The 27,389-nt window shown below is 34.1% G+C and overlaps 1 protein-coding gene across 2 annotated transcripts; it reads right to left on the minus strand.

Annotated features, from left to right (window-relative positions):
• Positions 1-1,683: 1,683 nt before the first annotated feature.
• On the minus strand, positions 1,684-12,411 carry LOC148226817 (3'-5' RNA helicase YTHDC2-like). Of its 2 annotated transcripts, XM_088204676.1 has the most exons (8): positions 11,850-12,411; positions 11,633-11,779; positions 11,262-11,557; positions 10,908-11,196; positions 10,693-10,834; positions 8,359-10,622; positions 2,011-2,165; positions 1,684-1,939 (listed from the first exon to the last, which is right to left on the minus strand). In XM_088204676.1, the coding sequence occupies exons 1-8, from the start codon at positions 12,405-12,407 to the stop codon at positions 1,780-1,782; spliced, it is 4,011 nt and encodes a 1,336-aa protein (XP_088060802.1). In that variant the 5' UTR covers positions 12,408-12,411; the 3' UTR covers positions 1,684-1,779. The 2 variants fall into 2 exon arrangements, with proteins under 2 accessions (XP_088060802.1, XP_088060803.1); XM_088204677.1 differs by lacking the exons at positions 1,684-1,939; positions 2,011-2,165 and adding an exon at positions 7,889-8,250.
• Positions 12,412-27,389: the final 14,978 nt, after the last annotated feature.

A 27,389-nucleotide genomic window follows, 5' to 3' on the forward strand; every position in this document is an offset into this window, starting at 1 on the left:
AATTTTCTAAACTATAAAAATCGGTTGGTAATTTAATGCAGTCGGTTAATTCATCAATTGTAATTCAGCCTTTTCCAATATCTAATAATCGTTATGCAATTGAACACAAATGATAAAACTTTAAATCATTATATCCAAATTTATTCCAGACATTCAGCTCTTGTCAAAATAACAAACATGGCCAACAAAATAATTTTGCCAAACGAGCACATCCACAAATCTACTTAATTTGTTCATATACTTCACTATTGAAATGTCTCTTGAATGTTTTAGTTTTAGATTGGATGTTCAATTGGGATGTGGGTTTTGGACTTTTAATAATAATTTCGTTTACATTAAACGGAATACCACTAAAACTTCTTTTCAGTGGATTCAATTAAAGCTGGAAAAACTTTTACTATTGTATTATATTTATTTAATTAAAATACATACGTACGTATATTTTTATAATTTATTTACTTGGTTTTTATTATTACCTTTTTTTACACGATTTTCTATACTACAATGTTGTTATTTTTTCAAATAACACGATTTTTTTAATTTAGAGTACCAATCTTCGATTTTCTTATGTATTTTATCACTTTTTACACAGTTCTTTGTGGAATGTTCCACCATGTAAAAAAAGAGTTGGGTGTATTTATGTATATATCAGGTGCATGCGGTGAGATACTTTCCCTTTCGCTCGCTCGTGTGTTAAGTGAGGAGAGGGAGTGAGAGATAAGGGTATGCGGACTATTTGAGATCAAAACATCAATATGAAAGTAAGTGAAATAATATAATAAAAATATATGTCAATGTTTGTTATAATTATAAGATTTAGGATGAATTTTGGTAAAAATGTGTGTATTGTCAATTTTTTTTAGCTCTGAAGAGTTTTTTTTCACAATTAGAATGCTAATTAATATACCATTTAGATTATTATTCATTATAATTGCGGCCCCCATTTTGGTTTATAAATTAATTAAATAAATAAATATAATTGGCTTATTTTAATCAATTCAGGTTTAATTGATAAAATAGTACCATCCAGTATTCGCAGCGCGTAAGTACATCAATATATATATATATATATATATCAAGTGCAGGCGGTGAGATACTTTCTCTCTCAATCGCTCGCGTGTTGACATGCGAGCAATCGAGAGCGATAGTATCTCACCGCCCGCGCCTGATATATATATATATATAAACTGATCGCCAGTAAAACGTCTAAATCGGTGGCATATTAATTTATGCAGTGATTATAAACGTCTGTACTGGCCCCAGTAATAATTTCCAATTAATAAAAACATCTATAATTGCCAGACCTCGTTATTTGTCAGAATATTGTTATACATGCCTCGTAAACGCGTAAACTGTCGCGTTAGACGCATATAAACCTACAAAGCACGCTTTGGAAAGAAAAAATATGCAAAAAATTAAAAATATAATATTTGCCCTTTTGCATAGCACCGATCCGTTGGCGTTCGTTCCTGGAATAAAACGTTACATCTAAAACTTGAACTAGATGTTCGATATACATTATAAAACATGAGGTCTTAATAACATAAATAATAAGCGCTAGCATTATCATCACAGTTAAATCGATCAGATCGGACCGCAATTATATACGGTACTTTATAATCCGAACCTTCGTTACGCTCTAGACGCGGCCGGCATTGTCTTTGGCCGATTAAAATCACAATATAAATTCTTATACAATTTATCGACGTTGATAAATTCAATCGAATCACTTTATTCAAGGTATAAAATAAAAAGTTCTTTACGCTAGTTGTCGGAAATTTAAATGGTTTGTTTTTGAATTGGTCGTCCGTTATTCCGCGGTTTCTTCGAGTTCTGATCCAACAGGGCCATCAGAGCTTTACCATTCTCTCGACTGATCTCTTGTCCGTCCGCGGAGCTGAATACGCGACGGTTTTCATTCAAACTGTTCAATAGGTTCCTATAAAGTTGTAAATATTGCAATTAAAATTATGCATATCGTATGTAAAAAATCACTCGATAAAAACTCACCTCGTCAAATAATGGGGAATAACTTGAGATGACAGCCATTTTATTTTATAAACGTTTTCTTCGCCGTCGCTCGGCGCGTTTGTGAATTCGGCAAACCCGAAAAATCGCGATACGACTTCACCGATCGAAAAGAACAAGATGACCTTAGAGCCGGCCTAAAAAATAAACTATATTAAAACGCAATGTTAGGATGAAGATTTACTGTTTTTTAAAATAAAAATCAACATTAAAAATAATTCAACTTTCGGTTAGTTTCGAACAACTACTGTTCTCGTAGTTGCAATTCTAAAAGCTTTCGTTGAAAGCAAGCGCGAGAACCAAACTATGTGCGATCCCTGCGACATAGCTGCTCGCAACGCGTAACATAAAATAAAACTTTACATAAACGTGACTAAATAACTGTCTTGTATCAACGCATCGATCGGGACAGATAATTCATTCTTCGCCCTTTGTCCGCGTTCAAAATATTTTTATACATCTACGCACGGTGCTGTTTTTAATGAATAAAGAATTGAGTTTTTTATACATAAATGTCAATTTATACCTAAATTTTTTCAATTCATAAAAGTTGGAATATATGGTGTACATTGTAAAAAACGTCCTGCCATGCAAGAGAGGGATTTACTCGCAAGCTCCATATAATCCTATGATAAATCGACGGCAGCGCCGTGGTGCCGAGAATTGAAAACATCTATAAATATTTTAATGTTTTCGAGCGAGCCTCAAAAGATGTAGTTAGATAAATTTATTAATATTCTGTTCAAGCAATTTTTAACCTTAAAATATATTAAACAACTGTGATGACGGCTACAAAAGCTATCCGCGGCTGGAGCTTATTCACCATGACATTTAGAGACGTCAAACACGATGAAAGGGTGAATAATCCAAAGAAAAATGTAATAGAAGGGCGCAAAAAACAATTATCACTTCTCAGAAGTCAAAAATTCACGTCAAAAGCAATAAAATCGTGTCGGCGCCGTTGCAATGGGATATTTTTAGGCTATATTTGATATTTGTTCGATCAAAGAAATGGACTTTTCGTTTCATTATTCATGCAGTAGACCTAGCAATTGTAAATAGTCGGTTAGAATACAGGCATGCTATGAAACAACTAGGTATACCTAAAAATAAGCAATTGATTTTCAGAAGTCTTGTGAAGGTGGGCAAATCCAATAATTTATATAAACGAGGGAGACCATGTACAAGTTCGCCAACACCATTAGTGAAACGTTTAAAATTAAATTAAGAAAAAAGAAGACACGACCGACCACATGCCGTTTCTTGACAATAGCAAAGAGTGGAAAAGATGCAAATATAACTGCAACAAAAAGACACATTTTTATTGTCATCGCAAGTAGAAAAATGAGTTTTCATTTATTATTATATTATTGTAAAAATAAATTTTGGTGGTTTTATAAAAAATAAATCCATATCAAGCTTCTTTTCAATTGAAACGCTTTAGACAGTTTGTGCATAATTATGCAGATCATTTTTTTAATAGTAAATATAAGAATAAAAACGAAATATTTTTGTTTTCCCCGATGAAAATAAATCTGATGGAGTTAAGTATGTATATTACCGGTCAAAAATTCAAGACCAAAACCTGCAACAACATTCATAGTCACGAATCCACCTTTAGGGCTAATTTACACGCTGCCAGTTGCTAGCCTGCCAGTAGGAAGTTGACTGGCGTCTTACCGTTTACACAGTGCAAGCAACTAAAATAACTATTGTTGAGAAAAAGCGCCACTCACCTTGCGTCAGTACAGTAGAAAGGGGGAGCTGGCGTGTCAGTAAAACAAAAATATTTGTTCTGCTGGAGTTGCCAGCTGCTGGCGTGCCAGTGACGCATTGGCTTCTCAGTGACTGGCGTTAAGCGTTTATATGGTGCTAGTCGCTGGCATTAAGTGACTGGCAACCTCAACTGGCATTGTGTAACTCAGCCTTTAGTTGTTATAACTACACCCATACCTCGATATACGGCCGTTCTTTATACGGAATTTTGCTATAACGGCCCTCTTCAATTAAGGCACGTTTTCGATTTACTGCCTAAAACGTTTCGCTATAACGGCAAAAAAAACTTTTTTTCGATGTCGATTTTTTAAAAAATTTAAAAATGAAAGGTGAAGCAGCTAGCGCCGATGAGACCGCAACTAAGGAATATCCCAACATTTTAAAGGGAATTATTGAAAGAGGTGGTTATAAACCTGAACAAGTGTTTAACGTAGACGAAACAGGGCTTTATTGGAAGAGAATGCCTGATCGCACGTACATTTCAAAAACCGAAAAATCTGCGCCTGGTCATAAGGTGTCTAAAGAACGATTAACTTTGCTACTTGGTGTAAATTCCGCGGATGATTTTAAGCTAAAACCATTTTTAATATATTTGTCCGAAAATCCAAGGCCTCTTAAAGGGCTATATAAAAATCAATTACCCGTCATATGGAGATCCAACAAGAAAGCTTGGATGACTAAAGCTACTTTTGAGGATGGATTCAAAAATCATTTTTGTACAGAAGTGAAAAAATATTTGCGAGACAATAACTTAAGCAACAAGGCTTTGCTAATTTTGGATAATGCATCAGGGCATCCTACTAATTTATCCGAACTATCTGAAGATGTCATGATTGAGTACCTTCCGAAAAATAAAACAGCTCTGATCCAACCAATGGATCAGGGTGCAATAGCCACTTTTAAGGCATATTACATAGGCCGAACTTTCCGACAACTTATAAGGGAAACCGATGGTAAATCTTCAATTAAAACATTTTGGAAAAACTATAACATCAAGGATGCTGTTGACAGCATCATGGAAGGAATTAAAATTAATAACAATGAACCATGTTTGGAAAAAAATATGGCCAAAATGTGTAAAAAGTACTGATGCAGAAGTTAATTGCTTTCCTGAAATTATGCAAAACATTTTGGATCTAGCAAATGATCTCGGTTTTGAACAAACGTGATGTGAACCCCTTTCATACGAGGAGCTCATTCAGTTGCAAGCAGAACCGGCATTTGATGAAGAGACAGAGCCTGTTGTATCCAAACAGCTAACATAAAAAAATTTGTCGAAAGCTTTTTCCTATTTCGAACAAGGAATAAACATCCTCCTTGAAAACGATCCTGACGTCGAACGTAGCGCTAAAGTTTCTCGAGGAATTAACTCAGCCATTAGCTGTTATAAATCACTGAAGAACGAAATAGACAAGAAGGCAAGACAAACAACGTTGGACAATTTTTTTAAGCCAGGCCCATTCTTACCAGCGAAAAATGATGACGACAGTGATCTGCAGGTTACCATTTCTTCATCGTCTTCAGATTAAAGCCATTTTAAAAAAAATATGTATGTATACATACACATATTTTATGTAACATGAAGTTGTTTCATTTTTGTTTATGGATTATTGTCGATTTTTGGAGTCTGTTATTATTTTATGTACTTGTTATGTATGTATTTTTGATTTAAATGAAATAAAATGCATTTTAAATAATAAACCATGTTACATATTTAACAAATTTGGAACCGATCCCATTGAATTTGTATTAGAATAAATGATTCCTTATACGGCTTTTCGCTTTGCGGCCAAGTTTCGTGGAACAAATCTAGGCCGTAAAGCGAGGTATGGGTGTATTAAAAATATTGCTACCCAATTAAAGAATTCGACTATTTTCTGTATTATCTGTAATAATAATATTATGATATATTTTTTTAGACTCGACCTTTCTTATTCTACTTTTTATCTATTCACATTCATTTATGTGTATTCTAAACTATACCAATCACAATCTGGAAAAAATTTGTTCCTTTTTTCATTTAGTTTCGTCTTTACTTGAACTGTTTACATGCATTGGTTTTGTGGACGTTAAAATAAAAATCTCTTGCTACAATGGGGTGAAAAAATAATTTGATGGCAGAAAAAATAAATACAATTATCACTCTTCACCAGGACAACAGAACTCGGTGATATATTGCCTAAAAATGAAATATCTCTATGCAGGAAGATGTAAAAAAATTTAAAATACAGGACTAAATTGTGATAAACCTCGATCTGGAAGTCCTATAATTACATCAAAACAACGGGATCAGCATATAGTAATGTAAAGTAAAATAAATAGAAGGTTTACTCAACATAAATTTGCTTCCAAGTGAAAAACAGTGGTGTTGAAAATATATCAGTGTCAGCAGTTCAACGTCAATTAAGGGTAGAAAAACTTGAAGGATGCATTATTGAAAAAACCCTTTGTTACGATGAGAAAATGATAGGGGACTACACAGAGCCACGGGATCCTATTCGTGAAACTTGCGAAATTACTGTGACCAAAAATAGTTATTTATCAATAAGGATAATTTAGACAAAGCCCTCGTTACGACTATAACAAAGGGTTTCACATAAATAACACGTAAGGATTCTCCGGTGCATTGAATGTATATTTCTTTGTTCCAAAATGGTTATGGGAAACAATATATCACCGGAAGACAAATAGCATCGTAAGGCCCTACATTACTACTCGGAGATATCCAGCAAATGTCTAAATAAAAGGCGTATATTATTTCGTTTTTTTTTTTAAGAAGCGAGTGCAGCGATTGGCTGAATGATCACTGCATGATTGTGATTGGTCAGCAAGCTTTGCAGCTCTAAATACTTAAGCTTGGACTCGCAAGCAGTTACCGGTCGACACTCGAAGAGACTGCCAGTCGCCTGCCCACCCACAGACAACATAGTCATGGACGTTCGCACCAGAGAGGGATCAATCCCACTATACGAGCGCCGCAATAGAGGGATCAGTCTCTGCTATACTATTCCTGCCACGCCACTTACAAGACACCATCCCTGCGCCAGCTTCTCCACCACTGTTGAGAGAAAACAACTCGCCATTCATAGTCTGTCGCAATATATGTAATATAATCTAAATAAATTCTCACTAGTTTCCACCTGCGTCTTACAGGTTGCAAAGTCACACACCTCTCAAGGCTAGAAATCCGAAAATAAAAAGAAAAGGTACGACTAGGCTACAAGGCGTCGAAATTGGTCATTTGAAGATCAATGCAAATTTTTAGTCTGACGAATCAAAATTTGAATTGTTTGGATCAAATCGGAGAGTATTTGTCAGACGAACCGTCAGCGAAAAAATGAGTCCTAACTGTATTGTGACAACTATAAAGCAAAATGGAAGTTGAGTTGTGGTGCGGGGTTGTTTGCCAGCGGCGGGAGTCGAAAACCTCATGTAAATAGGCAGAAATTACAAAAGAATTTTGGCAATTATTAAAGCAATTGCTACCTATGCGCAGACGTTTAAAAATGTAAAGTTTTATATTCCGACTGGATAATCCTCCCAAACACTCTTCTAAATTGGGCAGGAGGTTTCTACAAATAAAAGTTCCCAAAAAGCCTTATGGGAACGATCACAGTGGGTGGGCTAATATATCAACCACTATATTGAAAAATTTAGTTATTAGAATGTCAAGAATAGTTAAAAGCCGTGTTATCTAATAAGGATAGATTTTTTGATAAAAAGATAATTTTTTTTTTAAATTTTGTTTCAAAAATACCATTTAAAATTGTAATTTCATTTTACATATAATGTTGTTTTTTTTATAATTTACCAAATTTATATTAAGAATATCAACAAAAATAACTTGATCTTATAGTTTTGAACGTTAGTGTAAATGTATATATTACTAAGTATGGAAAAGTTGAAATCATTTAATTTACTAGCCTGTTATATTTTCACTGGTAAAAATATATTTACCGGTGAAAATGTATTCTGATATAATTTCACTGAAATTACATTTTAAAATATATTTTCAGGATTAATTCGATTTTTTTCAGGGATAAAGGGGGGGGGAAGGAAGCAAAAACTGTCCAGTAAGTGGTAGTTTTTTTTAATATTTCGATTTAATTTAAGTTTAAAGTATTTCATTGATTGACATGCATTTATCTGCCCAAATTTAAGGGGGGCGAATGCCTTCATCTGCCCCCCCCCCTTCCAAATGACGTCTCTGTGTCATAAATGTGGCATTTTCATTATTCGGATATCTTCTTAAATGAGCTACGTCATCGCAGTCGACAGACAGACTGAGAACTCAGTAGGGCTTTGATTGAAAGCGAAAATATTTATTTCAGAACAGTAAAAAATCTCCGGTTGAAGTAGCGAAACAAGCAGCAGCGAAGAAGACGCCCAAAAGTAGAAGCGAATCAATTATTATCGACGGAATCAAGAAAATTGAGAGCTGTAGAACTAAAATAAAATAATAATAAAGGCAGATGGGAAAATAAGTCATTCGACTGAACGAATTAGAATTATTTTTAAGCGATTGAAAACATAATACAAGCGAAAGATCATCACCTCGGTGATTTCCGTCAATTTCTTGAGCGTCGTATTCGCGAAAGTCCAAGTGCCTATAGTTTGACTGTTTTCAACGGTGGAGGTGTCCACAGCCTTCAGTACGAAGTAACGTGTCGAATTTGCGGCAGCGGCGTTGTCCGAATTGGTATATTTTTCAATGTTGGCTAACAGAATGTTACCGCACTGCGGACTCGACGGCGCTTTACCGGGGACGAAGTTTTGATACGTTGACCCTTGTTGCTGCTTTCCTTGTTTGAAATAGTGGTTATTCTTGTGGTTGTACATGTTGGTCAGGGTCGGTTGTTGAAAGGGATTCTGATTCGCTCGAGGATCGTAGTTATTATAAGATGTCTCGCCGCCCTGGGTGTCGGTCGGCGTCGCTTTAGGTCGCGAGCTAACGCCAGTCTGCTGGATCATGCCGACTCTGCGCTCCTCCAGACCCAGCACGTACGCGACGGCGGACAGGATCTTGTCGTCCATCTGTCCGGACGTACGACTGGGATGTGACATCTTTCTGATCAGCAGAGCGGAGAACTTTTGACGCAAGACGTAAACGCTCAGAACGTCGTGCGTCAGAGCCGTGAACGAAATCCAGTCGTCCAGCGACAGGCAGCCGGTTTCGACGCCGGGCTGGTTTCCTTCCTCTTGATCGCTGTCCGAGTCGTCCGACAGACCCGGCAGGTTCATCTTGACGGCGGCGGGACCGAGCCTCAGAGGTCCCGCGAGCAGCGCGACCGTCAGCGCGGTGACCGCCGTGTTGCAGCGGATGAAGCGCGCTCTGCCAACTCGGACCGTCTCGTCGTACGCGATCCAGTCGGAAGGTATCTTCTTCGTCGACAGGGTCAAACCGGCTCTTCCGCGGCCGACGTGCAACGCGGACGCGGGATGAAAGGCTAATTTGGCTTCTCTGTTGGAACGGAGCGTGTTCTCTTCCCTGTCTATCCTGGCGATAGAGGGATACGAACCGCCGACCAGGGCGGCTTTGACGACGTACCACTTTTCAGAGTTCTGATTGACGTCCTTGACGTCTCCCGCCCCTCTGGCCTTGACGAATCCGAGCGCTCGCAACTGAGCCAACAGTTGAGCGCGATAACCGAATATAGTCTCCATGGCGGCTCTGCTGATGCACTTTCTCTTGCAGAAGGCTCTTTCCGTCTTGTTGATCCTTGAAACCTGCCAAGCTTGAAACGCTCTCAACAGGCACATGTGATCCGACAGAGAGTCGCCGGAGAACTCTCTGCGCGCGTCGCGATTGTTGTTCGCGTCGTCTTTGTCTCGGTTCAACTGGAAGGGTTCTTTAGCAGCTAAGCTGCAAGCTACGGTCAGGACGGGATCCAAGCATTTGAGAACGCAAGCGTACAGTATCATCTTGCCCAACTTGGGCTCTATCGTCAAGCCCAACAGATGCTGGCCGATCTCGGTCAGGTCTTCCGTCGGAGTCAAGGCTCCGATGGTCTTGAGAAGAGCTACGGAATTCTTGACGGCGACGAACGGAGGCGGCTCCATCGCTCTGCTCAAGTAGTCGGCGATGGGAGCGTTGCTCGGCGCCAAGAGTTTGGAGTGCAGGCACAGCTCGTGCAGCGGCACTCTCAAAATTTCGGCGGAGGTCTGTTCGTCGAAGCTCTCGTACCTACGCTTGGAATAGAGCATGAAAGCCCTGCCGGGCTGCACTCTGCCGGCTCTGCCCGCCCTCTGCGCGGCGCACGCTTTGGATATCCAGCAGCTCTGCAGGGTGGACGCTTCCGACGACGTCTCATAGTACAGCTGTTTGACTCTGCCGCCGTCGATCACGTAGACGACGTCGTCGATGGTGACGGACGTCTCGGCTATATTGGTCGAGAGGATGATCTTTCTGAGCGTCGGCGATCGTTGGAAAATTTTTTTCTGATCGCCGGTCTGCATCTTACTGTGGAGCGTGAACAATTGGTAGCTCCCGTGCCTCAGCTCGCTGCAATTTTGGATGACGTCTCTCAGTTCGACTATGTCACTGTAGCCGGTCAAGAACACCAAAATGCTGCCCTTGGGCTGGGTTACGTGAATATATTTTATGACGTGCAGAACGAGATTATAATCCACGGTGTCTTCGGAGACGCTTCGTTGATAACAGCTCAGCAGAAATTCGCGCTCGTCGCTCTCGGGCGTCGCCGTCGGCGCGGCTTCCGCGGTCGAGTCTCGCAACAAGTCGGCGCACTCGGAGTGTCCTCTGGAAAGCGCGTAATGATATGCCGTTTTACCATTTTTATCGGCGAAATCGACATCGGCGCCTGAAACGCGAAAGCCGTGAATAAAATGGCCGATAAAACGGCGGAACCGTCGGTTCGTAACCAGTTTTACCCATTTTTATCAAATCTTGCACGGTGTCGACGTATCCGTGACGAGCGGCGGCCATCAGTCCGGTGGTGCCGGTGCGAGAGTGCGCGCTGTCCACCGGAACGTCTTCCGATACGTAGGCGTACAAAATTTGTCCGAAAGAATCCTAAAGAAGAAGAGAGTCGTCGGCTAAATTATTTATATACATGTATAAAAATATGGCGCAACGATTGACGGACCGCACTCCCGCTGTCGTAGCAGTCATCTAAGAATTCGTCGACGTCGCTCTGCAGAGACGGTTCGAGCGGCTGTTCTCTGGGCGTTCGACTCTCGGCTGGATTGAGGGAAGTTTGGGGTTCACCTTGGGGTCGTCGGTCTCGGGGACCGGCGGTCTTCTCCCAACTCTTTTCGATCTTTCTCATAGCTTCGGTTTTGTATCGAATCAGTGGTAATATGTCTTCCAAGTGTAATTTTTGGACCTCGAACATCTTTCCGGGTACGACGGTCACCGGACAGTTGTTAAAGTATCTGTAAAAGAGTGCCGGTTAATATGTATGTATGTATATATATATACGGACGGTGTAAACTGGTACCTAGAAAACAGAGCGGCGTCGATGGTCGCCGACATTAGGATGACTTTCAAGTCTTTGTGTTTGGCGAGAGCGTCTTTCAACGAGATCAACAGAAAGTCTGCAAACTTGTCGCGTTCGTGCACTTCGTCCACGATGACGTGGGTGACGGACGAGAGGGCCGACCCGCCTCCCATCAGGGCTCTCAGCAGAACTCCGTTGGTGCAATAGGTCAACACGGTCTTGGCGGACGTCCTCGACTCTAAGCGGATTTGATAGCCGACGGAGCAGCCGATCTTTTCGTTTCGCTCGTAAGCAACCTGCAAGCCCAAGTGTGAGTGCGGACAGACGGAGAAAAGAAAAGAAAAGAAAAGAAATGAAAAGAGGCAAGTTACCCGCTCGGCGACCGACACGGCGGATATTCTCCTCGGCTGAGTGCATACGAGCCGGCACTTTTTCTTCTCCTTCTGGCAGAGGTCCAGTATGAGCTGCGGTATCTGCGTCGTCTTGCCTGAGCCCGTTTCGCCGACGACGACGGTGACCTGCGGAGGAGCGGTCGGAGTCGGAGTCGGTGGGTGTCGGAGGCGATACTCGGAAACGGCGATTAAATACCTGGCTCGAGTCGATGGCGCTCAATATTTGCTCGCGGTGGTTGTAGACGGGCAGCGTGCGCCTGAACGCCAGCATCTCCTGGGAGCACTGCGACGCCTGACACGGCACCTGGGGCGCCGAGGAGCCGACTGCTCCCGGACAGGGACAGGCGCTGGACAGGTGTCCTATCCTCTCTCGCTCGCAGCTGTTGAGGTCCTCCTTCTCCTTACCGGTTATGGGGTACGCGTCGATCAGCTCCGAGATCGAGTGTCTCATCGCACGGTCCAGCGTCAGCGCGGCGTCTCTCTGCACCAGCGTGGACTCGGAGCGCTTGAACACCGTGACGAAGCGCTTGGCCCCTGACCCCCTGGACTTGGTGCAGAGGCCGAGGGAGACGGCGCTCTGGTGCACGTACGCCCGCTCGGCAAGAGACAAGCTGGAAGGCAGCACCAGCTCGGCGGCCTCCGACTGCGCCAGTTGCGCCAGCTGCAGGCGGAGCGACAGGCGCGCGGCTTCGCCCACCGACGCCCCCGCGTCGGGAGCTTGGCCCCTGCCACCCCGGCGTACCCGGCGACCCATCTCTGCCGGTGTTGCCACTCGAAAAATTATCTAAAAGTACAACATTATTATTTTCTTCTTATAACAATCACTAATTTTAATCATTCAATTTTTAAATTTAATGATTAAAATTACACATTAAAACCGATTTACAACATAACTATTGTAGTGCGTTTTTGACTGTTACCGCGTTATTCAAAATGATTTAATCTATAAAAATCTAAAAATAGGTTTACAGCTCAGCTAAATATTTATAGAAGAAAACATTTTAAATCATTTTAGATTAGGTTTAAAACTTAGCTAGATATAAATAAAACTAAACATTGTAAATCCATCTCCCGATTTACACGGTAGATATGTTTTTCGCAAACCACCCTAAATGGAAACCGCGTAAAAAGGCAAATATATATATTATATAATTATATAAAAACCCTGTAAATGAAGGCATCGATTTCATATTCAATTGAATACATACGTTTCGAAAAATCCGCGCCAAAGGATACTTCGTTATATAAAACATCTTTATTTATAATTATATATATTCAAAATTGTAGTACCTAGGTACGTGTAATACGCCATGAGCATGTTTACCATAATATTTTTTTTTTTATAAAACAACACAACATAACACTATAACTTTAAAAATTAGAATAAAACTAAAGTTTATTTATTCTCATTTTAACTGCTGTCTTCTAAGTATTTTCTTCAAAACAGGTTCAAAATCGCTTTCATCATCGCTAGAAAAACTAGTCAGTTTAATTCCACAATTAGCGGATATATCCGTGTTATCTTTGTGAGTATTTTGCTTCTTTTTGTTGGAAATATTTATTTAAGGCGAAATTTTAAAAATTAATTAAAAAATTATAAACCAAACATATTTTTCTTAAGTTAAAATTTTATGGATATTTTAATAAGCTACAATTTGAATCGATAATATCAATTGCGTAGTTTGCTCTCAAGCGTGCCAGAACCAGGATTTCCTTCAAATGTCAAAATTGCTTACAAATTGCTGAAAACTCTTCTGTCAACTGTCAAGCGCGCGCCGGTACAGTTTAGTTCAATTAAATAAACAGTGAAATATGTTATAATCACAGTATTTAATTGCAAAGTGTTAATTGAAGATGATTCAAAATGATATAGCACTTGGAATTATAGATAATCCTTTATATTATGAGTGTGCCAGTAAGTGGTTATTTATATGAATAATATATTAAAGTTATACTTACAAAACTACTAATGACTTTTTAGGATCAATTATTAAAAGGCAAACAGCATTGATTTGGCAATTAATGATATACATACCAAAGTAAATTTAATATATATATATTACTTTTGTAGACATAATGAAAAATCCCATATTAGTGTAAACAAAATGTAACATTTTACCCGCTATATAGTATCATTTACAAGTAATTTACAAAAACAATAAAAGATCTAATAACATTTACGTATTACAAATTAGTAAAATATGTCGTATTGACACAACTCATCATTTAAAAACGAGATGCCAATGTATATGCTTAACCTTCTATGGTTTTTTCCATAATTTTTTTCTCCAGTTGTCGTTTAAATTTCATTAATGGGTTATATCAGAAGTAATAACGTATTCAATGTTTAAATCTTGATAAGGTCTTATTATTTTTAATTATTTTTCAGAAGCAATGATAAAACAATTTGCTAGAATTGGTAAATATATATACAAAAATTGAATCATTTCAAGTTGAAGATCAAGTCAATATCGTCAAGTTTTATCTTTTAATAATCAACATACTACATACATTTTATGTAAGTGTGTATCCTGAATTTGGCTATTACGTACAAAATTAATAATTGCATAGAAAAAAAATTGATAAAAACATTGATACATATTTTGCCACATCAGTACTTATCACTACCCATTCTTAGATATTTTGCCTATCGGAACATTGGCCGAGTCGTGATGAAATGGAATGATCATATAGATGTAACAGATAAAACATACGTTTATTAGTATTTATATGGTTTTATCAAGATTAATCTATATTCTCAATTAACTGTAATTTGGGAAATACCAGGAACTTTTTATAGTTAATAATATTTTTTAAACTAAATTTTTTAATGTTACTTTGCAAGCGCCAAACTGTGTTATAATCAAATAGAAATAGAAATATATTTAAAAGAGGTATTTAAAATATCTTTGTCAATTTTAATTTTTACATTGGCCGCCATAGGACTCATTTTTTATTATAAAAAAAAATTAAAACTTGTTTTTAAATGCAAATTAAGTTTCTAAACACTTTTCGCATACGACATTTTTCAGTATGATATCATTTTGCAAAGTTATGTCACTTTAAATTTTTACATTGGCCCCCATTTTGCAAAAAAATTTATATATTTTTTTCATACAAAACGTATAGGGGGTGAACAATAGTTCTATACGATACTAAAAATTTATTTTTAATCTTTGAAACCAAGCAGTTAAAAGCGTTAACTCTTCTAAAAGTCTCAAAATGGCTAGTATGGGGGTACGATCGAACTGATACATCGCTTGTTTTCAAGCAAAAATATATATTTTTTATATTTTATTCTGATGAACTTTAGGCTTCTAAACATTTCATGTATAGAGACCTTTTTGACGAAATTCAACACTACTGAGTTATAAGTGATTGAATTTATATACTTGTCGCCATTTTGCAAAAAATTGACAAAATGGATTTTGCTAACAAACATACACAGGATGCTTAAGAATTCTATACTGTCACAAAAATTGAAATTTAAATATGTATAAATAAGCTCACACTGACCTTAACTATATTGAATATTTTATGAGCGTATGTGTGGTGGGTCGATCGACTCATCACACTAAACGTGTTTTGAAAAAAAAATACTTTATTTTTTAATTTTTAATTTTTTTTTATAGTATCGTAAGTATAGTCGAAAGCTCTATTTTGTATTAAAAATTCAAGTCGATTTCTTAAATAGAAACCTCGTACGAGCATTAACTATATGCAGAGTCGCATAAAAGCTCGTTCGAGGTCTCGGTCAATATATCGTAAGACTCGGTTTTTAAAAAAAAAATAATTAAAAATTTGCTTTTATATGCAAATTAAAATTCCAAAAACTTTTTGTCTACGACATTTTTCATAAGGATGTCATTTAGCAATGTTATGACACGTTAAATTTTTACATTAGCCGCCATTTTGAAAAAAAAATTTTATATATTTTTTTTAAACATAACGTATAGGGGCTGCACGTTAGTTCTATGCGATACTTAAAATTTACATTTTTATCTTCGAAACCAAGCAGTTAAGAGCGTTAACTTTTCCGAAAGTCTCAAAATGGCTAGTATGGGGGTACGATCGAACTGATACATCGCTTGTTTTCAAGCAAAAATATATATTTTTTATATTTTATTCTGATGAACTTTAGGCTGCTAAACAATTCATGTATAGAGACCTTTTTGACTAAATTTAACACTACTGAGTTATAAGTGATTGAATTTCAATACTTGTCGCCATTTTGCAAAAAATTGACAAAATGGACTTTGCTAACAAACATACACAGGATGCTTAAGAATTCTATACTGTAACAAAAATTTAAATTTAAATATGTATAAACAAGCTCACACTGACCTTAACTATATTGAAAATCTTATGAGCGTATGTATGGTGGGTCGATCGACTCATCACACTAAACGTGTTTTGAAAAAAAAATACTTTAATTTTTTAATTTTAAATTTTTTTTTATAGTATCGTAAGTATAGTCGAAAGCTCTATTTTGTTTTAAAAATTCAAGTCGATTTCTCGAATAGAAACCTGATACGAGCATTAACTATATGCAGAGTCGCATAAAAGCTCGTTCGAGGTCTCGGTCAATATATCGTAAGACTCGGTTTTTATCAAAAAAAAATAATTAAAAATTGGTTTTATATGTAAATTAAAATTCTGAACACTTTTTGCATACGATATTTTTTAGTAGGATGTCATTTAGCAAAGTTATGACACGTTGAATTTTTACATTAGCCGCCATTTTAAAAAAAAATTTATATATTTTTTTTAAACATAACGTATAGGGGCTGCACGTTAGTTCTATGCGATACTCAAAATTTAAATTTTTATCTTCGAAACCAAGCAGTTAAGAGCGTTACCTCTTCCGAAAGTCTCAAAATGGCTAGTATGGGGGTACGATCGAACTGATACATTGCTTGTTTTCAAGCAAAAATATATATTTTTTATATTTTATTCTGATGAACTTTAGGCTGCTAAACATTTCATGTATAGAGACCTTTTTGACGAAATTAAACACTACTGAGTTATAAGTGATTGAATTTCAATACTTGTCGCTATTTTGCAAAAAATTGACTAAATGGATTTTCCTAACAAACATACACAGGATGCTTAAGAATTCTATACTGTCACAAAAATTAAAATTTAAATATGTATAAATAAGCTCACACTGACCTTAACTATATTGAAAATCTTATGAGCGTATGTATGGTGGTTCGATCGACTCATCACACTAAACGTGTTTTGAAAAAAAAATACTTTTATTTTTTAATTTTTAATTTTTTTTTATTGTCGCGTAAGTATAGTAGAAAGCTCTATTTTGTATCAAAAATTCAAGTCATTTTCTTAAATAGAAACCTCGTACGAGCATTAACTATATGCCGAGCCGCATAAAAGCTCGTTCGAGGTCTCGGTCAATATATAGTAAGACTCGGTTTTTATTAAAAAAAAAATAATTAAAAATTGCTTTTATATGCAAATTAAAATTCCAAACACTTTTTGCATTAGACATTTTTTAGTAGGATTTCATTTAGCAAAGTTATGACACTTTGAATTATTACATTAGGTGCTATTTTGAAAAAAAAATTTATATATTTTTTTTAAACATAACGTATAGGGGCTGCACGTTAGTTCTATGCGATACTCAAAATTTAAATTTTTATCTTCGAAACCAAAAAGTTAAGAGCGGTAACTTTTCCGAAAGTCTCAAAATGGCTAGTATGGGGGTACGATCGAACTGATACATCGCTTGATTTCAAGCAAAAATATATATTTTTTATATTTTATTCTGATGAACTTTAGGCTTCTTAACATTTCATGTATAGAGACCTTTTTGACGAAATTCAACACTACTGAGTTATAAGTGATTGAATTTCAATACTTGTCGCCATTTTGCAAAAAATTGACAAAATAGATTTTGCTAACAAACATACACAGGATGCTTAAGAATTCTATACTGTCACAAAAATTTAAATTTAAATATGTATAAATAAGCTCACACTGACCTTAACTATATTGAAAATCTTATGAGCGTATGTATGTTGGGTCGATTGACTCATCACACTAAACGTGTTTTGAAAAAAAAATACTTTTATTTTTTAATTTTTAATTTTTTTTTATAGTATCGTAAGTATAGTCGAAAGCTCTATTTTGTATTAAAAATTCAAGTTGATTTCTAAAATAGAAACCTCGTACGAGCATTAACTATATGCAGAGTCGCATAAAAGCTCGTTCGAGGTATCGGTCAATATATGGTAAGACTCGGTTTTTATTAGAAAAAAAATAATTAAAAATTGCTTTTATATGCAAATTAAAATTCCAAACACTTTTTGCATTAGACATTTTTTAGTAGGATTTTATTTAGCAAAGTTATGACACTTTAAATTTTTACATTAGCAGCCATTTTGAAAAAAATTTTATATATATTTTTTTAAACATAACGTATAAGGGCTGCACGTTAGTTCTATGCGATACTCAAAATTTATATTTTTATCTTCGAAACCAAACAGTTAAGAGCGTTAACTCTTACGAAAGTCTCAAAATGGCTAGTATGGGGGTACGATCGAACTGATACATCGCTTGTTTTCAAGCAAAAATATATGTTTCTTATATTTTATTCTGATGAACTTTAGGCTTCTAAACATTTCATGTATAGAGACCTTTTTGACGAAATTCAACACTACTGAGTTATAAGTGATTGAATTTCAATACTTGTCGCCATTTTGCAAAAAATTGACAAAATGGATTTTGCTAACAAACATACACAGGATGCTTAAGAATTCTATACTGTCACAAAAATTGAAATTGAAATATGTATAAATAAGCTCACACTGACCTTAACTATATTGAAAATCTTATGAGCGTATGTATGGTGGGTCGATCGACTCATCACACTAAACGAGTTTTGACAAAAAAAATACTTTTATTTTTTAATTATTATATTTTTTTTATAGTATCGTAAGTATAGTCGAAAGCTCTATTTTGTATAAAAAATTCAAGTCGATTTTTTAAATAGAAACCTCGTACGAGCATTAACTATATGCAGAGTCGCATAAAAGCTCGTTCGAGGTCTCGGTCAATATATGGTAAGACTCGGTTTTTATTAAAAAAAAAATAATAAAAAATTGCTTTTTAATGCAAATTAAAATTCCAAACACTTTTTGCATTAGACATTTTTTAGTAGGATTTCATTTAGCAAAGTTATGACACTTTGAATTTTTACATTAGCTGCCATTTTGAAAACAAATTTTAAATATTTTTTTTAAACATAACGTATAGGGGCTGCACGTTAGTTCTATGCGATACTTAAAATTAAAATTGTTATCTTCAAAACCAAACAGTTAAGAGCGTTAACTCTTCCGAAAGTCTCAAAATGGCTAGTATTGGGGTACGATCGAACTGATACATCGCTTGTTTTCAAGCAAAAATATATATTTTTTATATTTTATTCTGATGAACTTAAGGCTTCTAAACATTTCATGTATAGAGACCTTTTTGACGAATTTCAACACTACTGAGTTATAAGTGATTGAATTTTAATACTTGTCGCCATTTTGCAAAATATTGACAAAATGGATTTTGCTAACAAACATACACAGGATGCTTAAGAATTCTATACTGTCACAAAAATTAAAATTCAAATATGTATAAATAAGCTCACACTGACCTTAACTATATTGAAAATCTTATGAGCGTATGTATGGTGGGTCGATCGACTCATCACACTAAACGTGTTTTGAAAAAAAAATACTTTTATTTTTTAATTTTTAATTTTTTTTTATAGTATCGTAAGTATAGTCAAAAGCTCTATTTTGTATTGAAAATTCAAGTCGATTTCTTAAATAGAAGCCTCATACGAGCGTTAACTATATGCAGAGTCGCATAAAAGCTCGTTCGAGGTCTCGGTCAATATATGGTAAGACTTGGTTTTTATTAAAAAAAAAATAATTAAAAATTGCTTTTATATGCAAATTAAAATTCCAAACACTTTTTGCATTAGACATTTTGTAGTAGGATTTCATTTAGCAAAGTTATGACACTTTGAATTTTTACATTAGCCGCCATTTTGAAAAGAAAATTATATATTTTTTTTAAACATAACGTATAGGGGCTGCACGTTAGTTCTATGCGATACTCAAAATTTAAATTTTTATCTTTGAAACCAAACAGTTAAGAGCGTTAACTCTTCCGAAAGTCTCAAAATGGCTAGTATGGGGGTACGATCGAACTGATACATCGCTTGTTTTCAAGCAAAAATATATATTTTTTATATTTTACTTAGATGAACTTTAGGCTTCTCAACATTTCATGTATAGAGACCTTTTTGACAAAATTCAACACTACTGAGTTATAAGTGATTGAATTTTAATACTTGTCGCCATTTTGCAAAAAATTGAGAAAATGGATTTTGCTAACAAACATACACAGGATGCTTAAGAATTCTATACTGTTACAAAAATTAAAATTCAAATATGTATAAATAAGCTCACACTGACCTAAACTATATTGAAAATCTTATAAGCGTATGTATGGTGGGTCGATCGACTCATCACACAAAACGTGTTTTAAAAAAAATACTTTTATTTTTTAATTTTTAATTTTTTTTTATAGTATCGTAAGTATAGTCGAAAGCTCTATTTTGTATAAAAAATTCAAGTCGATTTATTAAATAGAAGCCTCATACGAGCGTTAACTATATGCAGAGTCGCATAAAAGCTCGTTCGAGGTCTCGGTCAATATATGGTAAGACTCAAGTTTTATTAAAAAAAAATAATAAAAAATTGCTTTTATATGCAAATTAAAATTCCAAACACTTTTTGCATTAGAAATTTTTTATTAAGATTTCATTTAGCAAAGTTATGACACTTTGAATTTTTACATTAGCCGCCATTTTAAAAAAAAAAATTTATATATTTTTTTTAAACATAACGTATAGGGGCTGCACGTTAGTTCTATGCGATACTCAAAATTTAAATTTTTATCTTCGAAACCAAACAGTTAAGAGCGTTAACTCTTCCGAAAGTCTCAAAATGGCTAGTATGGGGGTACGATCGAACTGATACATTGCTTGTTTTCAAGCAAAAATATATAATTTTTATATTTTACTTAGATGAACTTTAGGCTTCTCAACATTTCATGTATAGAGACCTTTTTGACAAAATTCAACACTACTGAGTTATAAGTGATTGAATTTTAATACTTGTCGCCATTTTGCAAAAAATTGACAAAATGGATTTTGCTAACAAACATACACAGGATGCTTAAGAATTCTATACTGTCACAAAAATTAAAATTCAAATATGTATAAATAAGCTCACACTGACCTAAACTATATTGAAAATCTTATGAGCGTATGTATGGTGGGTCGATCGACTCATCACACTAAACGTGTTTTGAAAAAAAAATACTTTTATTTTTTAATTTTTAATTTTTTTTTATAGTATCGTAAGTATAGTCGAAAGCTCTATTTTGTATAAAAAATTTAAGTCGATTTCTTAAATAGAAGCCTTATACGAGCGTTAACTATATGCAGAGTCGCATAAAAGCTCGTTCGAGGTCTCGGTCAATATATGGTAAGACTTGGTTTTTATTAAAAAAAAAATAATTAAAAATTGCTTTTATATGCAAATTAAAATTCCAAACACTTTTTGCATTAGACATTTGTTAGTAGGATTTCATTTAGCAAAGTTATGACACTTTGAATTTTTACATTAGCCGTTATTTTGAAAAAAAATTTTATATATTTTTTTTAAACATAACGTATAGGGGCTGCACGTTAGTTCTATGCGATACTCAAAATTTAAATTTTTATCTTCGAAACCAAACAGTTAAGAGCGTTAACTCTTCCGAAAGTCTCAAAATGGCTAGTATGGGGGTACGATCGAACTGATACATCGCTTGTTTTCAAGCAAAAATATATATTTTTTATATTTTACTTAGATGAACTTTAGGCTTCTCAACATTTCATGTATAGAGACCTTTTTGACAAAATTCAACACTACTGAGTTATAAGTGATTGAATTTTAATACTTGTCGCCATTTTGCAAAAAATTGACAAAATGGATTTTGCTAACAAACATACACAGGATGCTTAAGAATTCTATACTGTCACAAAAATTAAAATTCAAATATGTATAAATAAGCTCACACTGACCTAAACTATATTGAAAATCTTATGAGCGTATGTATGGTGGGTCAATCGACTCATCACACTAAACGTGTTTTAAAAAAAATACTTTTATTTTTTAATTTTTAATTTTTTTTTATAGTATCGTAAGTATAGTCGAAAGCTCTATTTTGTATAAAAAATTCAAGTCGATTTCTTAAATAGAAGCCTCATACGAGCGTTAACTATATGAAGAGTCGCATAAAAGCTCGTTCGAGGTCTCGGTCAATATATGGTAAGACTCGGTTTTTATTAAAAAAAAATAATAAAAAATTGCTTTTATATGCAAATTACAATTCCAAACACTTTTTGCATTAAACATTTTTTAGTAGGATTTTATTTAGCAAAGTTATAAGACTTTGAATTTTTACATTAGCCGCCATTTTGAAAAAAAATTTTATATATTTTTTTTAAACATAACGTATAGGGGCTGCACGTTAGTTCTATGCGATACTCAAAATATAAATTTTTATCTTCGAAACCAAACAGTTAAGAGCGTTAACTCTTCCGAAAGTCTCAAAATGGCTAGTATGGGGGTACGATCGAACTGATACATCGCTTGTTTTCAAGCAAAAATATATATTTTTTATATTTTACTTAGATGAACTTTAGGCTTCTCAACATTTCATGTATAGAGACCTTTTTGACAAAATTCAACACTACTGAGTTATAAGTGATTGAATTTTAATACTTGTCGCCATTTTGCAAAAAATTGACAAAATGGATTTTGCTAACAAACATACACAGGATGCTTAAGAATTATATACTGTCACAAAAATTAAAATTCAAATATGTATAAATAAGCTCACACTGACCTAAACTATATTGAAAATCTTATGAGCGTATGTATGGTGGGTCGATCGACTCATCACACTAAACGAGTTTTGAAAAAAAAATACTTTTATTTTTTAATTTTTTTTTTTTTTTATAGTATCGTAAGTATAGTCGAAAGCTCTATTTTGTATAAAAAATTCAAGTCAATTTTTTTAAATAGAAACCTCGTACGAGCATTAACTATATGCAGAGTCGCATAAAAGCTCGTTCGAGGTCTCGGTCAATATATGGTAAGACTCGGTTTTTATTAAAAAAAAATAATTAAAAATTGCTTTTTAATGCAAATTAAAATTCCAAACACTTTTTGCATTAGACATTTTTTAGTAGGATTTTATTTAGCAAAGTTATGACACTTTGAATTTTTACATTAGCTGCCATTTTGAAAACAAATTTTAAATATTTTTTTTAAACATAACGTATAGAGGCTGCACGTTAGTTCTATGCGATACTTAAAATTAAAATTGTTATCTTCGAAACCAAACAGTTAAGAGCGTTAACTCTTCCGAAAGTCTCAAAATGGCTAGTATTGGGGTACGATCGAACTGATACATCGCTTGTTTTCAAGCAAAAATATATATTTTTTATATTTTATTCTGATGAACTTAAGGCTTCTAAACATTTCATGTATAGAGACCTTTTTGACGAATTTCAACACTACTGAGTTATAAGTGATTGAATTTTAATACTTGTCGCCATTTTGCAAAATATTGACAAAATGGATTTTGCTAACAAACATACACAGGATGCTTAAGAATTCTATACTGTCACAAAAATTAAAATTTAAATATGTATAAATAAGCTCACACTGACCTTAACTATATTGAAAATCTTATGAGCGTATGTATGGTGGGTCGATCGACTCATCACACTAAACGTGTTTTGAAAAAAAAATACTTTTATTTTTTAATTTTTAATTTTTTTTTATAGTATCGTAAGTATAGTCGAAAGCTCTATTTTGTATAAAAAATTCAAGTCGATTTCTTAAATAGAAGCCTCATACGAGCGTTAACTATATGCAGAGTCGCATAAAAGCTCGTTCGAGGTCTCGGTCAATATATGGTAAGACTTGGTTTTTATTAAAAAAAAAATAATTAAAAATTGCTTTTATATGCAAATTAAAATTCCAAACACTTTTTGCATTAGACATTTTTTAGTAGGATTTTATTTAGCAAAGTTATGACACTTTGAATTTTTACATTAGCCGCCATTTTGAAAAAAAATTTTATATATTTTTTTTAAACATAACGTATAGGGGCTGCACGTTAGTTCTATGCGATACTCAAAATTTAAATTTTTATCTTCGAAACCAAACAGTTAAGAGCGTTAACTCTTCCGAAAGTCTCAAAATAGCTAGTATGGGGGTACGATCGAACTGATACATCGCTTGTTTTCAAGCAAAAATATATATTTTTTATATTTTACTTAGATGAACTTTAAGCTTCTCAACATTTCATGTATAGAGACCTTTTTGACAAAATTCAACACTACTGAGTTATAAGTGATTGAATTTTAATACTTGTCGCCATTTTGCAAAAAATTGAGAAAATAGATTTTGCTAACAAACATACACAGGATGCTTAAGAATTCTATACTGTTACAAAAATTAAAATTCAAATATGTATAAATAAGCTCACACTGACCTAAACTATATTGAAAATCTTATGAGCGTATGTATGGTGGGTCGATCGACTCATCACACTAAACGTGTTTTAAAAAAAATACTTTTATTTTTTAATTTTTAATTTTTTTTTATAGTATCGTAAGTATAGTCGAAAGCTCTATTTTGTATTAAAAATACAAATCGATTTTTTAAATAGAAACCTCATACGAGCGTTAACTCTATGCAGAGTCGCATAAAAGCTCGTTCGAGGTCTCGGTCAATATATGGTAAGACTCGGTTTTTATTAAAAAAAATAATTAAAAATTGCTTTTATATGCAAATTAAAATTACAAACACTTTTTGCATACGACATTTTTCAGTAGGATGTCATTTAGCAAAGTTATGACACTTTAAATTTTTACGATAGCCGCCATTTTGAAAAAAATTTTTATATATTTTTTTTAAACATAACGTATAGGGGCTGCGCGTTAGTTCTATGCGATACTTAAAATTTAAATTTTAATCTTTGAAACCAAGCAGTTAAGAGCGTTAACTCTTCCGAAAGTCTCAAAATGGCTAGTATGGGGGTACGATCGAACTGATACATCGCTTGTTTTCAAGCAAAAATATATATTTTTTATATTTTATTCTGATGAACTTTAGGCTTCTCAACATTTCATGTATTGAGACCTTTTTGACGAAATTCAACACTACTGAGTTATAAGTGATTGAATTTTAATACTTGTCGCCATTTTGCAAAAAATTGACAAAATGGATTTTGCTAACAAACATACACAGGATGCTTAAGAATTCTATACTGTCACAAAAATTAAAATTCAAATATGTATAAACAAGCTCACACTGACCTTAACTATATTGAAAATCTTATGAGCGTATGTATGGTGGGTCGATCGACTCATCACACTAAACGTGTTTTGAAAAAAAATACTTTTATTTTTTAATTTTTAATTTTTTTTTATAGTATCGTAAGTATAGTCGAAAGCTCTATTTTGTATTAAAAATTCAAATCGATTTCTTAAATAGAAACCTCATACGAGCGTTAAATCTATGCAGAGTCGCATAAAAGCTCGTTCGAGGTCTAGGTCAATATATGGTAAGACTCGGTTTTTATTAAAAAAAAAATAATTAAAAATTGCTTTTATATGCAAATTAAAATTCCAAACACTTTTTGCATACGACATTTTTCAGTAGGATGTCATTTAGCAAAGTTATGACTCTTTGAATTTTTACGATAGCCGCCATTTTGAAAAAAAAATTTATATATTTTTTTTAAACATAACGTATAGGGGCTGCGCGTTAGTTCTATGCGATACTTAAAATTTAAATTTTAATCTTTAAAAACAAGCAGTTAAGAGCGTTAACTCTTCCGAAAGTCTCAAAATGGCTAGTATGGGGGTACGATCGAACTGATACATCGCTTGTTTTCAAGCAAAAATATATATTTTTTATATTTTATTCTGATGAACTTTAGGCTTCTCAACATTTCATGTATTGAGACCTTTTTGACGAAATTCAACACTACTGAGTTATAAGTGATTGAATTTTATTACTTGTCGCCATTTTGCAAAAAATTGACAAAATGGATTTTGCTAACAAACATACACAGGATGCTTAAGAATTCTATACTGTCACAAAAATTAAAATTTAAATATGTATAAACAAGCTCACACTGACCTTAACTATATTGAAAATCTTATGAGCGTATGTATGGTGGGTCGATCGACTCATCACACTAAACGTGTTTTGAAAAAAAATACTTTTATTTTTTAATTTTTAATTTTTTTTTATAGTATCGTAAGTATAGTCGAAAGCTCTATTTTGTATTAAAAATTCAAATCGATTTCTTAAATAGAAACCTCATACGAGCGTTAACTCTATGCAGAGTCGCATAAAAGCTCGTTCGAGGTCTCGGTCAATATATGGTAAGACTCGGTTTTTATTAAAAAAAAAATAATTAAAAATTGCTTTTATATGCAAATTAAAATTCCAAACACTTTTTGCATACGACATTTTTCAGTAGGATGTCATTTAGCAAAGTTATGACACTTTGAATTTTTACGATAGCCGCCATTTTGAAAAAAAAAATTATATATTTTTTTTAAACATAACGTATAGGGGCTGCGCGTTAGTTCTATGCGATACTTAAAATTTAAATTTTAATCTTTGAAACCAAGCAGTTAAGAGCGTTAACTCTTCCGAAAGTCTCAAAATGGCTAGTATGGGGGTACGATCGAACTGATACATCGCTTGTTTTCAAGCAAAAATATATATTTTTTATATTTTATTCTGATGAACTTTAGGCTTCTCAACATTTCATGTATTGAGACCTTTTTGACGAAATTGAACACTACTGAGTTATAAGTGATTGAATTTTAATACTTGTCGCCATTTTGCAAAAAATTGACAAAATGGATTTTGCTAACAAACATACACAGGATGCTTAAGAATTCTATACTGTCACAAAAATTAAAATTCAAATATGTATAAACAAGCTCACACTGACCTTAACTATATTGAAAATCTTATGAGCGTATGTATGGTGGGTCGATCGACTCATCACACTAAACGTGTTTTGAAAAAAAAATACTTTTATTTTTTAATTTTTAATTTTTTTTTATAGTATCGTAAGTATAGTCGAAAGCTCTATTTTGTATTAAAAATTCAAATCGATTTCTTAAATAGAAACCTCATACGAGCGTTAACTCTATGCAGAGTCGCATAAAAGCTCGTTCGAGGTCTCGGTCAATATATGGTAAGACTCGGTTTTTATTAAAAAAAATAATTAAAAATTGCTTTTATATGCAAATTAAAATTACAAACACTTTTTGCATACGACATTTTTCAGTAGGATGTCATTTAGCAAAGTTATGACACTTTAAATTTTTACGATAGCCGCCATTTTGAAAAAAATTTTTATATATTTTTTTTAAACATAACGTATAGGGGCTGCGCGTTAGTTCTATGCGATACTTAAAATTTAAATTTTAATCTTTGAAACCAAGCAGTTAAGAGCGTTAACTCTTCCGAAAGTCTCAAAATGGCTAGTATGGGGGTACGATCGAACTGATACATCGCTTGTTTTCAAGCAAAAATATATATTTTTTATATTTTATTCTGAT

This window comes from Plectrocnemia conspersa, unplaced genomic scaffold (genome assembly GCF_051122295.1).
Source record: "Plectrocnemia conspersa isolate PC_06_02 unplaced genomic scaffold, ASM5112229v1 ptg000014l, whole genome shotgun sequence".
Lineage (NCBI taxonomy): Eukaryota > Metazoa > Arthropoda > Insecta > Trichoptera > Polycentropodidae > Plectrocnemia > Plectrocnemia conspersa.